The following is a 15,143-nucleotide window of genomic DNA, read 5'->3' as shown; positions in this document are numbered from 1 at the left end:
AGTAAGCACCTTACTGTGTTATATGGTTATAACATAAAAATAAGTAATGTCTCTGAAAGAGTGCAGAGAAAAAAAAAACACAAAACATCTTTGTGCCTCTCCTGCACACACTAAATTAAAAACCTGAGTTACAGATGGAAATGGGAGAATTTGAGAGAGAGGGGAGTTTCAACCTCAATAGAATTAACTGTTTAGTGCCTACTCCTCAGTCGTCCCACTTATACCCATTATTTTCGTGTCCCCCATATAGGGCAAAACAGGGAAGATATTTTTTTTTTTCCGGTAGGGATCCAATAAACAATTTTAAAATAATTTTTACTTCTCATGAGATTCTTGCAATCTATACTTTATTAAGTATTGCATCCAGCATTATTTCACCAGCACTCGAAAAAAAAGCAAAAATCTTTTGAAAACTATTATTTTTTCTTATACTCATAAATAAAGCATGTGAAATATTTGCCAAAGGTAAAAGACTATTTGTATCATTGTCATCATGAATAAAACAAATTTTTAGTGGAGCTAGCCATTAAGTTTACACTTATCTGTGCCCTTTCATGCTTACATAGATTGGTACCTGACAACTGAATAATAATGAAATTTTGTTTCTTATTTTAGGGTAAAATAATACAGTAGATACGTCTTATAATAGGATTTTAATACCTACCGGTAAATCCTTTTCTCTTGGTCCGTAGAAGATGCTGGGGACACTTTAAGAACCATGGGGTATAGACGGGATCCGCAGGAGACATGGGCACTTTAAGACTTAAAAGGGGTGTGAACTGGCTCCTCCCTCTATGCCCCTCCTCCAGACTGCAGTTATAGGAACTGTGCCCAGGGAGACGGACATTTTGGGGAAAAAAGGATTTATTTTGATTTAAACTAAGGTGAGATACATACCAGCTCACACCTCAAGCATGCCGTACAACATGGCATTTAACCCAACGCATGCAACGGCATGAATAACGACAGCAACAGGCTGACTATAAATGCAACACAACACGTGTGTAACCATAACCAATAACTGCAGATACAGTACGCACTGGGACAGGCGCCCAGCATCCTCTACGGACAAAGAGAAAAGGATTTACCGGTAGGTATTAAAATCCAATTTTCTCATACGTCCTAGAGGATGCTGGGGACACTTCAAGAACCAAGTGGTTTATACCAAAGCTCAAGAACGGGCGGGAGAGTGCGGATGACTCTGCAGCACCGATTGACCAAACAAGAGGTCCTCTTTAGCCAGGGTATCAAACTTGTAAAACTTTGCAAAAGTGTTTGGACCCGGCCAAGTAGCTGCTCGGCAAAGCTGTAATGCCGAGACCCCCCTGGCAGCCGCCAAGGATGAGCCCACCTTTCTGGTAGGGTGGGCCTTCACCGATTTCGGTAACGGCAATCCAGCCGTAGAATGAGCTTGCTGAATCGTATTACAGATCCAGCGCGCAATAGTCTGCTTGGAAGCAGGCGCACCAATCTTGTTGGGATCATACAGGACAAACAGAGCCTCCGTTTTCCTAATCTGAGCCGTTCTGGCTACATAAATTTTCAAAGCTCTGACCACATCAAGAGACTTCGATTCCGCTAAGGCGTCAGTAGCCACTGGCACCACAATAGGTTGGTTCATGTGAAACGATGACACCACTTTCGGCAGAAATTGCTGACAAAGAGACAAAGCCGCTAATTCAGAGACCTGCCTTGCAGAGGCCAAGGCCAACAGCATGATCACTTTCCAAATGACGAATTTCAACTCTACCTTACGTAAAGGTTCAAACCAATGAGATTGTAGGAACTGTAACACCACGTTAAGATCCCATGGTGCCACCGGGGGCACAAAGGGAGGTTGGATGTGAAGCACGCCTTTCACGAAAGTCTGAACTTCCGGAAGGGAGGCCAATTCTTTTTGAAAGAAAATTGACAAGGCCGAAATTTGTACTTTAATTGAGCCTAATTTTAAGCCCGTATCCACACCTGCTTGCAGAAAATGGAGAAAACGGCCCAGCTGAAATTCTTCCGTAGGAGCCTTCTTGGATTCACACCAAGACACATATTTTCTCCAAATACGGTGATAATGTTTCGCCGTTTCTTCTTTTATAGCCTGAAGAAGTGTGGGAATGACTTCACTGGGAATACCCTTTCGGACAAGGATCCGGCGTTCAACCTTCAAGCCGCCAAACGAAGCCGCGGTAAGTCTTGGTACACGCACGGCCCCTGCTGTAACAGATCCTCTCATAGAGGAAGAGGCCAGGGATCTCCTTTGATCAATTCCTGAAGCTCTGGATACCAGGCCCTCCTTGGCCAGTCTGGAACAATGAGGATTGTATGAACCCTTGTTCTTCTTATGATTTTTATCACTTCTGGAATGAGTGGAATCGGAGGGAACCCATATACCGACTGAAACACCCACGGTGTCACTAGGGCGTCCACCACTATTGCTTGAGGGTCCCTCGACCTGGAACAATATCTCGGAAGTTTCTTGTTGAGGCGAGACGCCATCATGTCTATTTGAGGAATTCCTCAATGACTTGTCACGTCTGCAAAGACCTCTTGATGAAGACCCCACTCTCCTGGATGGAGATCGCGTCTGCTGAGGAAGTCTGCTTCCCAGTTGTCCACTCCTGGAATGAAGACTGCTGACAGAACACTTACATGCCTTTCCGCCCAGCGGAAAACTTTTGTGGCCTCTGCCATTGCCGCTCTGCTCTTCGTTCCGCCCTGGCGGTTTATGTATGCCACTGCTGTTATGTTGTCCAACTAAATCAGGACGGGCAGATCGCGATAAAGATGTTCCGCTTGTAGAAGGCCGTTGTAAATGGCCCTTAATTCCAGAATGTTTGTGTGTAGACAAGTTTCCTGGCTTGACCATTTTCCCTGGAAATTTTCCCCCTTTGTGTCTGCACCCCAGCCTCGGAGACTCACATCCGTGGTCACCAGGATCCAGTCCTGGATCCCGAACCTGCGTCCCTCTAGGAGGTGAGAGCTGTGCAGCCACCACAGGAGTGATATTCTGGTCTTGGAAGACAGGATTATCTGTCGGTGCATGTGCAGATGGGACCCGGACCACTTGTCCAACAGGTCCCACTGAAACACTCTGGCATGGAATCTGCCAAACTGAATGGCCTCGTAGGCCGTCACCATTTTCCCCAGCAACCGAGTGCATTGATGAATCAACACTCTTGCTGGTTTCAGAATCTGTTTGACCAGGTTCTGAATTTCTAGAGTCTTTTCCACTGGAAGAAAAACTCTCTGTAATTCCCTGTCCAGAATCATACCCAAGAACGACAGACGTGTCGTCGGAACCAACTGCGATTTTGGCAAGTTTAGGAGCCAACCATGTTGTTGCAGAATTGTCAGGGAGAGCGTAATGTTCTGCAGTAATTGTTCCTTGGACCTCGCTTTTATCAGGAGATTGTCCAAGTATGGGATAATTGTGACTCCTTGCTTGCGCAGGAGAATCATAATTTCCGCCATTACTTTGGTGAAAATTCTCGGAGCCGTGGACAGCCCAAACGGCAACGTCTGAAACGGATAATGGCAATCCTGCACTGCAAACCTCAGGTAAGCCTGATGTGGAGGAAAAATGGGAACATGCAAGTAGGCATCCTTTATGTCTAACGACACCATAAAATCCCCCTCCTCCAGACTGGATATCACTGCCCGGAGAGATTCCATCTTGAATTTGAATTTCCGTAGGTAGAAATTGAGGGATTTGAGGTTCAGGATCGGTCTGACTGACCCGTCTGACTTCGGGACCACGAACTGACTCGAATAGAAGCCTTCTCCCTGTTGCGACAAAGGAACCCTGACAATGACTTGATTTAGACACAATTTCCGTATTGCTTCGCATACCACCTCCCTGTCCGGAGGAGAAGCTGGTACGGCCGATTTGAAAAATCGGTGAGGGGGAACGTCTTGAAACTCTAGCTTCTACCCATGGGACACTATTTCCAAAACCCATGGGTCTAGGGCCGAACGAGCCCAGAACTGACTGAAGAGTTTGAGACGTGCCCCCACCGATGCAGACTCCCGCAGAGGAGCCCCAGCGTCATGCGGTGGATTTGGCAGAAGCCGGAAAGGACTTCTGCTCTTGGGAACCTGCCACAGCCGGTGACCTCTTTCCCTTTCCTCTTCCTCTAGAAGCAAGGAAGGAAGACCCTCGTCCTTTTTTGTATTTATTGGGCCGAAAGGACTGACCAGGTCAGCGAGGCCGTCACCAAACAAGACACCACCTTTATACGGCAGAGACTCCATCGCCTTCTTAGAGTCAGCATTAGCATTCCATTGATGAATCCACAATGCTCTCCTAGCTGAGACTGCCATGGCATTGGCCCTTGATCCCAAAAGGCCAATATCCCTCGCAGCTTCCTTTAGGTAGGCTGCAGCGTCCCTGATATAACCCAGCGTCAAAAGAATGCTATCCCTATCCAGGGTATCTATCTCAGATGACAAGTTATTTGCCCATTTTTCAACAGCGCTACTCACCCACGCCGATGCAACGGCAGGTCTGAGCAGCGTACCCGTAGTGACATAAATGGATTTCAATGTATTTTCCTGCTTACGATCCGCAGGTTCCTTTAGGGCTGACGTGTCAGGGGACGGAAGCACTACCTTTTTGGACAGCCGTGATAGGGCTCTGTCCACAGTAGAGGGGAACGGATATGCCACCGGAATTCTCTTGGGAATCTGAAACTTCTTGTCAGGATTTTCCCAAACCTTTTCAAAAAGAGCGTTCAGTTCATGAGAGGGAGGAAACGTTACCTCAGTTTTCTTTCCTTTAAACATACAGACCCTTGTATCAGGAACAGCAGGGTCCTCCGTGATATGTAACACGTCTTTTATCGCCACAATCATGTACTGAATGCTTTGGATTTAATCTGGCATCACTATAGTCGACACTAGAGTCAGAGTGTGGGAGAATGGCGCGCAACGCGGCCGTTGTGCGGTACCTCAAAGCTGTCACTGAAGTCTTCAGATCTTCTACTCACCGTCTTCTGACTTCTGGCTCTGTAAGGGGGGTGACGGCGGGCTCTGGGAACAAGCATCTAGGCGTACCTAGCGTTCAGAGCTAATGGTGTCCTGTAGACAAAAAAGCAGAGCCTTGAAACTCACAGAAGTAGGTCTGCTTCTCTCCCCTAAGTCCCACGAAGCAGGGAGACTGTTGCCAGCAATTCTCCCTGAAAATAATAAGCCTAACAAAGGTATTTTTCAGAGAAACTCAGGAGAGCTCCTCAGAGTGCATCCAGTCTCACTGGGCACAGAATCTAACTGGAGTCTGGAGGAGGGGCATAGAGGGAGGAGCCAGTTCACACCCCTTTTAAAGTCTTAAAGTGCCCATGTCTCCTGCGGATCCCGTCTATACCCCATGGTTCTTGAAGTGTCCCCAGCATCCTCTAGGACGTAGGAGAAATACTCTTATACCACTTTTAGACATCTGACCTGGGAATTTACTAGGTCTAACAAGCTGGCAAATTCCCAGGTCTCAGCTCCATGGCCCTGGTCGGGTTGTTAGATTTCACACATGCAGAAATCCCGGGTTGATGTGCGTTCATGTGCAAAACGGTGCATATAGCTGCATGTATGAAAGAGGTGTTATAAGAAAACAACCCCCCCCCACCCCACCCCCCCTTAAAAAGACCCAAACTATAGTCGTCAATCATCACAACTTTGGAAGAACTACAGAGGTGTCCTCATACACTCTGGCCACAGTTATGCCTAACATCCTTGAAAGGGACTTCAACAGCTCTGCTAAATGGGGAGAAGCCCATATTAGGTAAAATGTTGCTTTTGAATGGAGTTAGTATTAAATCAGCAAATGACAAATGGAATTCAGCTGGTTGCGTGGCATTTACAATTTAAGCAAGGAGATCAAATGATACATTCTGTATCTATTAAAAACCATTAGATTTATAATCGAGGTAAAAGAACTCCCAAGTTTCACGGGAGGTTTCTTTCATCCCGAGTTCTACTTAGGACACGTGTTACGGTTTGACACTTACTTCTATGATTGCCTTCATTACTAAACCGGCTCCTTTTACAATGGCCATGGAAGGGTGCTAATGTGTTACGAAATGGAAAAGATGAAGAAAACACAGTTTAACATTATCAGGAATTATTTTACCACATACTCATAAAATGTACAGATTGGATATACACAGCCATATAGTGATATGAAGAAAAAACTACCCTAGATTTTAAATCTGTATTTTTATTTCGATTATTTAGTCCTCACCAAGTCCTACAAATTAGAAAGTTCTATTCTCAAAAATCAAAAACAGATTTTAGTTAGTCATTATTAGTCCAACAAAAATACAAACCACACTTTTAATAAGTACAATCTAATTGAAAAAAAAGAGGGTAATATGATCTCTGCTATTCCCATTATAGTTTCTGCTGAAGCTGTTAATAAAGTACACTTCACTGTTTGATAACTGGGAATTGCTACCACCTCTATATAACCACCTTTGTCAGGTCAATAAAACAAACAGCACTGGCAGTTTGCAGGATTTCTAGTGACAAAACGTTATAGCAAGAGACTATCAGCGCAGTTTATGTTCTCTTCATGCCTTTGCATTTTCTGGATTAGACCGGTCAATCTCAGATCCAGAGCATAGCAGAGATAATACTAAAATATAGTTGGTCTCATTGTTAGTTATTAAGTTATGAAACTTTGAAGCAGAGAACCATTTCATCAAAGCCCAAACACAGCACTGCTGTAACAATCCTTTTAATTCTGGGAACTTCTTTATTGCTATCAACTGGAAACATTAGTTGAAGAGGTTATCAAGCTTTGGACTACTTCTTGTCTTCAGACGTGCTTCGCCCCCCATGTGTGAACAGCTCACATTATCAAGAGCCACCAGGAGTCATAGGCCCAAATGTATTAAGCCCTAAAAAGTGATAAAGTGGAGACAAAGGGCAGTAGTCAATTCTTTTCACCCCCTTCCACACCCATTCTGTTTCAGTTGACGGGAGTGGTATAATCATTTCAGATCACTACCCCTGGGGTAGTGAGGGCGCCCGACCCTTTACGCAGCAAAACCTGATTACTATGGGTGCAATATGTGCGATAATGGAGTTCACTTTAGAAAGGAGATTGGGCTTGATATATCATTTGAATACCACCCAAAGAGTGATAAATGACCAATCAACCAGCTACTAACTGTTATTTTTCAAACACATCCTGTGACATGGCAGTTAGGAAGCGGATTGGCTGGTCATTTATCACTCTTTGTCAGTCTTCAATTTATCAATTTTTAATACATTTGGGCCATAATGCACTTTAAACTAAAAAAAAAAAAAAAAGCAGGAGTGCCCAAATACATTCAGTTCCCTTCAGTAGATCTAAAAAGTAAAACACAGTTCATCTCTATTGAGAAGGTTCTCCTGCACTGCAAGAGGGCACCACAGTTAAAGAAAAAAATGAGAGGTACTAGGAGAGGGACCTGTCCATATATTATTTAAAGCATAAAGTCAAAAAGAGACAAGGCATCTAAAACACTATTTCACATAAATTAATTAATTAAAAAAAAACAAAAACCTACAGTAAGCCCTGAATTAACGTAGTGTTTTGTTATTCTGAACTTTTATTCACTATTTGATTACAAATCTACAGGTCTAGAGTTTATATAAGCTTTTCCCACATACAATCTATTCATTCAATCCAGTAATGTCAAACCAAAAGTCAGGTGATACCTGAAAAAGTTTGAAAAGAGTTCTACCGTTTGATGCCACCATCTCAAGCAACATGTCAAACTGCTGCCCTTCTGTTGTCTCACTGTATGGAGCACAGAGTGCAAAGGTGAGGAAATCCAAGAGCGAGCTGATAACCAGAGCACCAGTACCATAGTTCTAGGAACAGAAACAAATAATAACTCAAATATTAATGTTTTAATATTAAGAACATCTCTTAAAAAGGACAGTGAAGAATATAACCAATAATAATTGGAGGGAGGGGACACAGAAATGTTTTACAATGAGTTAATAATGTGATAAAAAGGACTAACCCTTTCCATTGTTCATTAAAAAAAAAAGGTTGCATTACACAATCATATTGTAATAAATAGAGAATTGCAAACACTGTGATTCTTTCTATTCCTTCATTTTAATGTTTCTGGTTATGTGTATTTCTATTATGTTTATGATTTTACTGCCTACTGTCAGGTCGCAGTGATTTCAGCCTTAATCCAAGGTAAGTATGCTTCGTTCTTTGGATGTTTTAGAGACACTGAACACCTGTAGGACAAATTATCTGTTGGTACTTTAGAATGCCCACAAAAAAGGTTGACCAGCATCTATACAAAACACTCATAAGTGGATTATGTCAGCAATTTGTCAGGGTTACTGTATATTGGGGCAGTTTAACCTCTTCCTGAACTAGTTACAGAACATTCAACAGAGCAGTTAGTTGAGGCACTCTAGGAAAAGGGGCTAACCTGAGCAGCTGGGATAGGCAGCCAACTGTCATTTGGTAAACAACCTCAGAAAATGTAATTCCATCCAAAGATGCTTCTAAGCATTCTATCCCATAGGTACGGCTTTGGTAAGGCCATAGTTTTCCAGTGTTCCACACTTTAATTATGTGAATTTTTTTTTTCATTATTATTATTTATTATTATTTTTTTTTTTATACTTATGTTAAATCCTTTTCTCTGATATCCATTTGGGGGAACTGGACCCCCATCATTTGCACTCCTGTTTTTTTTTTTTTTTACTGTTATCATTGTTAGGATTGTTGTTACTCTTTTTGATGGAAAAAGATGTTCTCTTTTGTTCTGTACTCCTGGTTTAGTCAACTTTTTAGAATTAACTTAAATGACTGGTTTCCGTATTATAGAGGGGATAAAAACATGCTCTAGATACCGCACACTGCAGCCCAGTGTTTTAGCGCACCCCAGTAGACTTAGAGAGAAAAAAAAATTAACATAAGTGTAAAAACCTACATTTTGAAAATGTTCAAGCGTATTACAAAATCTAAAGACAACACATACTTAAGCTGGGTACTTACTGGAGCGATGTCGCACCAAAATGCCGCTTTGGAGCGACATATCGCTTACATCGCTCAGTGTGTACCCAGGACTGGGCGCTCCCGCGGTCGCAAGTGACAGATGTTAGGTTTGATGTGCTGCACATCAAACATAGCATCCGTCGCTAGCGTTCTAGTTTATGCTAATAGAGGACGACAAATTGTTGTTCCGTCCTTCATTAACATCGTGCCAGTGTGTACTGGTATCCTCGCTGAGGTGCATTCGATCCGATGTCAGAATGAATGCCCATCACTTCAGTGTGTAGCCAACCTTAGATCCATGAGATCAGTTGAAAGACAAATCTACTATGGATTATGAACAGTTAAACATTAAACTACTATACTACTTATGATCTGGCTAAAGCAATGCAATGCGTATCTCTAGAATGACAGAGGTCACCTGGACATCTGGATACAAATTTTATGCACTGAATATTAAGTGGGTATAGTGACTGGTAGCCAGGTAAATTGCATTTTCACAAGTCTGTACTCACAGAGAACATAACAGAGAACATAACAGAGAACATAATACAGACCATGGGAATCATTCTACAACTGTTCCCAAAATACTTTGCCTGTGAAGTAGATGGAAACTCATGAAATACAACTGGAGTTTAACATATGATTTAATGCAGTATGACTTTATTACCACATAAGAGTTAAATTTGTCTAGCAAATTTTCCAGAAACTTTTTGGAAGAGAGAAGGGATGCTTTGTTCAGTTGCTCTTGCCTCAAGTCATAGTCATCATGCATCGGCTGCAGAACAAAGGAAATCAAACGGGATTAGAAAGAGCAGAACAATTTAAAAAAAATAAAAATATATAAATCTCTAATAACTAGAGACAAACATAAGGAGCGCTGGTTTAAAATTCAATTCGTAGATTTAATATCAATTTAAACACACATATAGCATAGTAAAAACTCAATTGAGTATCTATCTAAACTGACACTTCAATAAGCTCATAAAAGTGCACATAACTATATTTAAAAGTTCAAAGACAGATTCCAATCGTGATCTACAGCAACAGAAATCAGATGGTAGTTGTCGGTCAAAGCTTAATTAGCAATCCAGGGTTCATTTTAGCTGCCTTTCAGCTGTAATTATGTCCTCCAAGTGCGCAGATGATTAGAGAGCATAGAATGGTTTTATGATAATTCAGATTAGAGCTCTATAGCGGTTCAAGTATCCGTTTAGTATAATCACACAGACAATGCAGAAGATGGAATTACCAGACCAGGCTGTCACGGAAATTTCTCCACCAAAATGCTAGTATTTTTCAAGCTGACACTGCATGGATACTTAACGGTGTTGGACCCAGCGGTCAAGATGTCCCGGGAGGGCTCGCCGGATGTGGCGGTCACGGCGTTCGGTCCTCACAGCTGGTAGACGCACTGAAAGGTTTGCACACGGAGGAAACGATTGGCAGGGAACCAGGCTGGCTGTAGCATACACGGTGCACAGTGGAGCGTCCTCTACGCGTTTCTCCGCTCTAGTGGTAAGCGGTTTCCTCAGGAGGTTAATACAGGTGTCCATAGCAGGTATGCTTATAAAGTCAATTCAGCCAATAAGGAAGTCTCATTCATTTGGACTACACCTGTATTTAATTGATGCACCAGCTTTTCATTTTCATTTAGAGAAAATAAACCTATCTAACTTTATAGGGAAATCTCTATCAATCAATAAAACATGCTTAAGGGAGATTACATGTATCTGAATTCTTTGTTGACACATCAATAATTGCATACAGGTATATAAATTATAGTATTCTACATAACAACATTTCCTTGTTTCATTATATTTAATTTATGGCATCACAGAGAACATCAGTATCATCTAAACAGAAAACACCTATAGCACTCCTAATATTACTAAGAGCTTTGGTTTAGGCATACGTCTCAATAGCTCATCAGGTAAGTTCTCAGACTCCAACTCCCAAGGTCACAGGATCGAGCCATAGCAAGACCCACAACAAAATAAGATCACAACCTTAATTTATGTAGTTATTTACTTTAGCTTTTTTAAGTAGATAAATATTCCTACATTACCAGACCTAGACTAATAAAGTTTTTTATAAAAAAATAAGAATTTACTTACCGATAATTCTATTTCTCGTAGTCCGTAGTGGATGCTGGGGACTCCGTAAGGACCATGGGGAATAGCGGCTCCGCAGGAGACTGGGCACAAAAGTAAAGCTTTAGGACTACCTGGTGTGCACTGGCTCCTCCCCCCATGACCCTCCTCCAAGCCTCAGTTAGGATACTGTGCCCGGACGAGCGTACACAATAAGGAAGGATTTTGAATCCCGGGTAAGACTCATACCAGCCACACCAATCACACCGTATAACTTGTGATCTAAACCCAGTTAACAGCATGATAACAGAGGAGCCTCTAGAAAAGATGGCTCACTACAGCAATAACCCGATTTTTGGTAACAATAACTATGTACCAGTATTGCAGACAATCCGCACTTGGGATGGGCGCCCAGCATCCACTACGGACTACGAGAAATAGAATTATCGGTAAGTAAATTCTTATTTTCTCTGACGTCCTAGTGGATGCTGGGGACTCCGTAAGGACCATGGGGATTATACCAAAGCTCCCAAACGGGCGGGAGAGTGCGGATGACTCTGCAGCACCAAATGAGAGAACTCCAGGTCCTCCTCAGCCAGGGTATCAAATTTGTAGAATTTTACAAACGTATTTGCTCCTGAACAAGTAGCTGCTCGGCAAAGTTGTAAAGCCGAGACCCCTCGGGCAGCCGCCCAAGATGAGCCCACCTTCCTTGTGGAGTGGGCATTTACAGATTTTTGGCTGTGGCAGGCCAGCCACAGAATGTGCAAGCTGAATTGTACTACAAATCCAACGAGCAATAGTCTGCTTAGAAGCAGGAGCACCCAGCTTGTTGGGTGCATACAGGATAAACAGCGAGTCAGATTTTCTGACTCCAGCCGTCCTGGAAACATATATTTTCAGGGCCCTGACAACGTCTAGCAACTTGGAGTCCTCCAAGTCCCTAGTAGCCGCAGGCACCACAATAGGTTGGTTCAGGTGAAACGCTGAAACCACCTTAGGGAGAAACTGAGGACGAGTCCTCAATTCCGCCCTGTCCGAATGGAAAGTCAGATAAGGGCTTTTACAGGATAAAGCCGCCAATTCTGACACGCGCCTGGCCCAGGCCAGGGCCAACAGCATGACCACTTTCCATGTGAGATATTTTAACTCCACAGATTTAAGTGGTTCAAACCAATGTGACTTTTGGAACCCAAAAACTACATTGAGATCCCAAGGTGCCACTGGAGGCACAAAAGGAGGCTGTATATACAGTACCCCTTTTACAAACGTCTGAACTTCAGGGACTGAAGCTAGTTCTTTTTGGAAGAAAATTGACAGGGCCGAAATTTGAACCTTAATGGACCCCAATTTCAGGCCCATAGACACTCCTGTTTGCAGGAAATGTAGGAATCGACCCAGTTGAAATTCCTCCGTCGGGCCTTACTGGCCTCGCACCACGCAACATATTTTCGCCAAATGCGGTGATAATGTTTTGCGGTTACATCCTTCCTGGCTTTGATCAGGATAGGGATGACTTCATCCGGAATGCTTTTTTCCTTCAGGATCCGGCGTTCAACCGCCATGCCGTCAAACGCAGCCGCGGTAAGTCTTGGAACAGACAGGGTCCTTGCTGGAGCAGGTCCCTTCTTAGAGGTAGAGGCCACGGATCCTCCGTGAGCATCTCTTGAAGTTCCGGTTACCAAGACCTTCTTGGCCAATCCGGAGCCACGAATATAGTGCTTACTCCTCTCCATCTTATAATTCTCAGTACCTTGGGTATGAGAGGCAGAGGATGGAACACATACACTGACCGGTACACCCACGGTGTTACCAGAGCGTCTACAGCTATTGCCTGAGGGTCCCTTGACCTGGCGCAATACCGGTCGAGTTTTTCCCAACGGTTTATACTCATGTGGAAGACTTCTGGATGAAGTCCCCACTCTCCCGGGTGGAGGTCGTGTCTGCTGAGGAAGTCTGCTTCCCAGTTGTCCACTCCCGGAATGAATACTGCTGACAGTGCTATCACATGATTTTCCGCCCAGCGAAGAATCCTTGCAGCTTCTGCCATTGCCCTCCTGCTTCTTGTGCCACCCTGTCTGTTTACGTGGGTGACTGCCGTGATGTTGTCCGACTGGATCAACACCGGCTGACCTTGAAGCAGAGGTCTTGCTAAGCTTAGAGCATTGTAAATGGCCCTTAGCTTCAGGATATTTATGTGAAGTGATGTCTCCAGGCTTGACCATAAGCCCTGGAAATTCCTTCCCTGTGTGACTGCTCCCCAGCCTCGCAGGCTGGCATCCGTGGTCACCAGGACCCAGTCCTGAATGCCGAATCTGCGGCCCTCTAGAAGATGAGCACTCTGCAACCACCACAGGAGGGACACCCTTGTCTTTGGTGACAGGGTTATCCGCTGATGCATCTGAAGATGCGACCCGGACCATTTGTCCAGCAGGTCCCACTGGAAAGTTCTTGCGTGGAATCTGCCGAATGGGATTGCTTCGTAGGAAGCCACCATTTTTCCCATAACCCTTGTGCATTGATGCACTGAGACTTGGCTCGGTTTTAGGAGGTTCCTGACTAGCTCGGATAACTCCCTGGCTTTCTCCTCCGGGAGAAACACCTTTTTCTGGACTGTGTCCAGGATCATCCCTAGGAACAGAAGACGAGTCGTCGGAACCAGCTGCGATTTTGGAATATTGAGAATCCAACCGTGCTGCCGCAACACTACCTGAGATAGTGCTACACCGACCTCCAACTGTTCTCTGGATCTTACCCTTATCAGGAGATCGTCCAAGTAAGGGATAACTAAAACTCCCTTCCTTCGAAGGAGTATCATCATTTCGGCCATTACCTCGGTAAAGACCCGGGGTGCCGTGGACCATCCAAACGGCAGCGTCTGAAACTGATAGTGACAGTTCTGTACCACAAACCTGAGGTACCCTTGGTGAGAAGGGTAAATTGGGACATGAAGGTAAGCATCCTTGATGTCCAGAGACACCATGTAGTCCCCTTCTTCCAGGTTCGCAATCACTGCTCTGAGTGACTCCATCTTGAATTTGAACTTCTGTATGTAAGTGTTCAAAGATTTTAGATTTAAAATCGGTCTCACCGAGCCGTCCGGCTTCGGTACCACAACAGTGTGGAATAATACCCCTTTCCCTGTTGCAGGAGGGGTACCTTGATTATCACCTGCTGGGAATACAGCTTGTGAATGGCTTCCAAAACTGCCTCCCTGTCGGAGGGAGACGTCGGTAAAGCCGACTTTAGGAAACGGCGAGGGGGAGACGTCTCGAATTCCAATTTGTACCCCTGAGATACCACCTGAAGGATCCAGGGGTCTACTTGCGAGTGAGCCCACTGCGCGCTGAAATTCTTGAGACGGGCCCCCACCGTGCCTGAGTCCGCTTGTAAAGCCCCAGCGTCATGCTGAGGGCTTGGCAGAGGCGGGAGAGGGCTTCTGTTCCTGGGAACTGGCTGATTTCTGCAGCCTTTTTCCTCTTCCTCTGTCACGGGGCAGAAATGAGGAACCTTTCGCCCGCTTGCCCTTATGGGAACGAAAGGACTGCGCCTGATAATACGGCGTCTTCTTATGTTGAGAGGCGACCTGGGATAAAAACGTGGATTTCCCAGCTGTTGCCGTGGCCACCAGGTCTGAAAGACCGACCCCAAATAACTCCTCCCCTTTATAAGGCAATACTTCCATATGCCGTTTGGAATCCGCATCACCTGACCACTGTCGTGTCCATAACCCTCTTCTGGCAGAAATGGACAACGCACTTACTCTTGATGCCAGTCGGCAAATATTCCGCTGTGCATCACGCATATATAGAAATGCATCTTTTAAATGCTCTATAGGCAATAATATACTGTCCCTATCTAGGGTATCAATATTCTCAGTCAGGGAATCCGACCACGCCAACCCAGCACTGCACATCCAGGCTGAGGCGATTGCTGGTCGCAGTATAACACCAGTATGTGTGTAAATACATTTTAGGATACCCTCCTGCTTTCTATCAGCAGGATCCTTAAGGGCAGCCATCTCAGGAGAGGGTAGAGCCCTTGTTTTTACAAGC

The 15,143-nt window shown here is 44.3% G+C and overlaps 1 protein-coding gene across 8 annotated transcripts in view; it reads right to left on the bottom strand.

Annotated features, from left to right (window-relative positions):
• DNAJC13 (DnaJ heat shock protein family (Hsp40) member C13) overlaps positions 1-15,143 on the bottom strand; it is a 554,470-nt gene that overhangs the window by 245,125 nt on the left and 294,202 nt on the right. For 7 of the 8 annotated variants that reach the window (XR_010177689.1, XM_063922373.1, XM_063922368.1 and 4 more), the window contains 3 exons: positions 9,666-9,773; positions 7,687-7,842; positions 5,991-6,047 (listed from right to left, as the gene is read on the bottom strand). Coding sequence is in view for 7 of the 8 variants with exons in the window: in XM_063922373.1 (XP_063778443.1) it covers positions 5,991-6,047; positions 7,687-7,842; positions 9,666-9,773 (321 nt within the window). In the remaining variant the exon portion in view is untranslated. The remainder of the gene's footprint in view (positions 1-5,990; positions 6,048-7,686; positions 7,843-9,665; positions 9,774-15,143) is intronic. The other variant, XM_063922370.1, reaches the window with a different exon arrangement.

The sequence above is a fragment of the Pseudophryne corroboree genome, chromosome 5 (assembly GCF_028390025.1).
Source record: "Pseudophryne corroboree isolate aPseCor3 chromosome 5, aPseCor3.hap2, whole genome shotgun sequence".
NCBI lineage: Eukaryota > Metazoa > Chordata > Amphibia > Anura > Myobatrachidae > Pseudophryne > Pseudophryne corroboree.
This window is presented reverse-complemented; position numbering and strand designations above follow the sequence as displayed.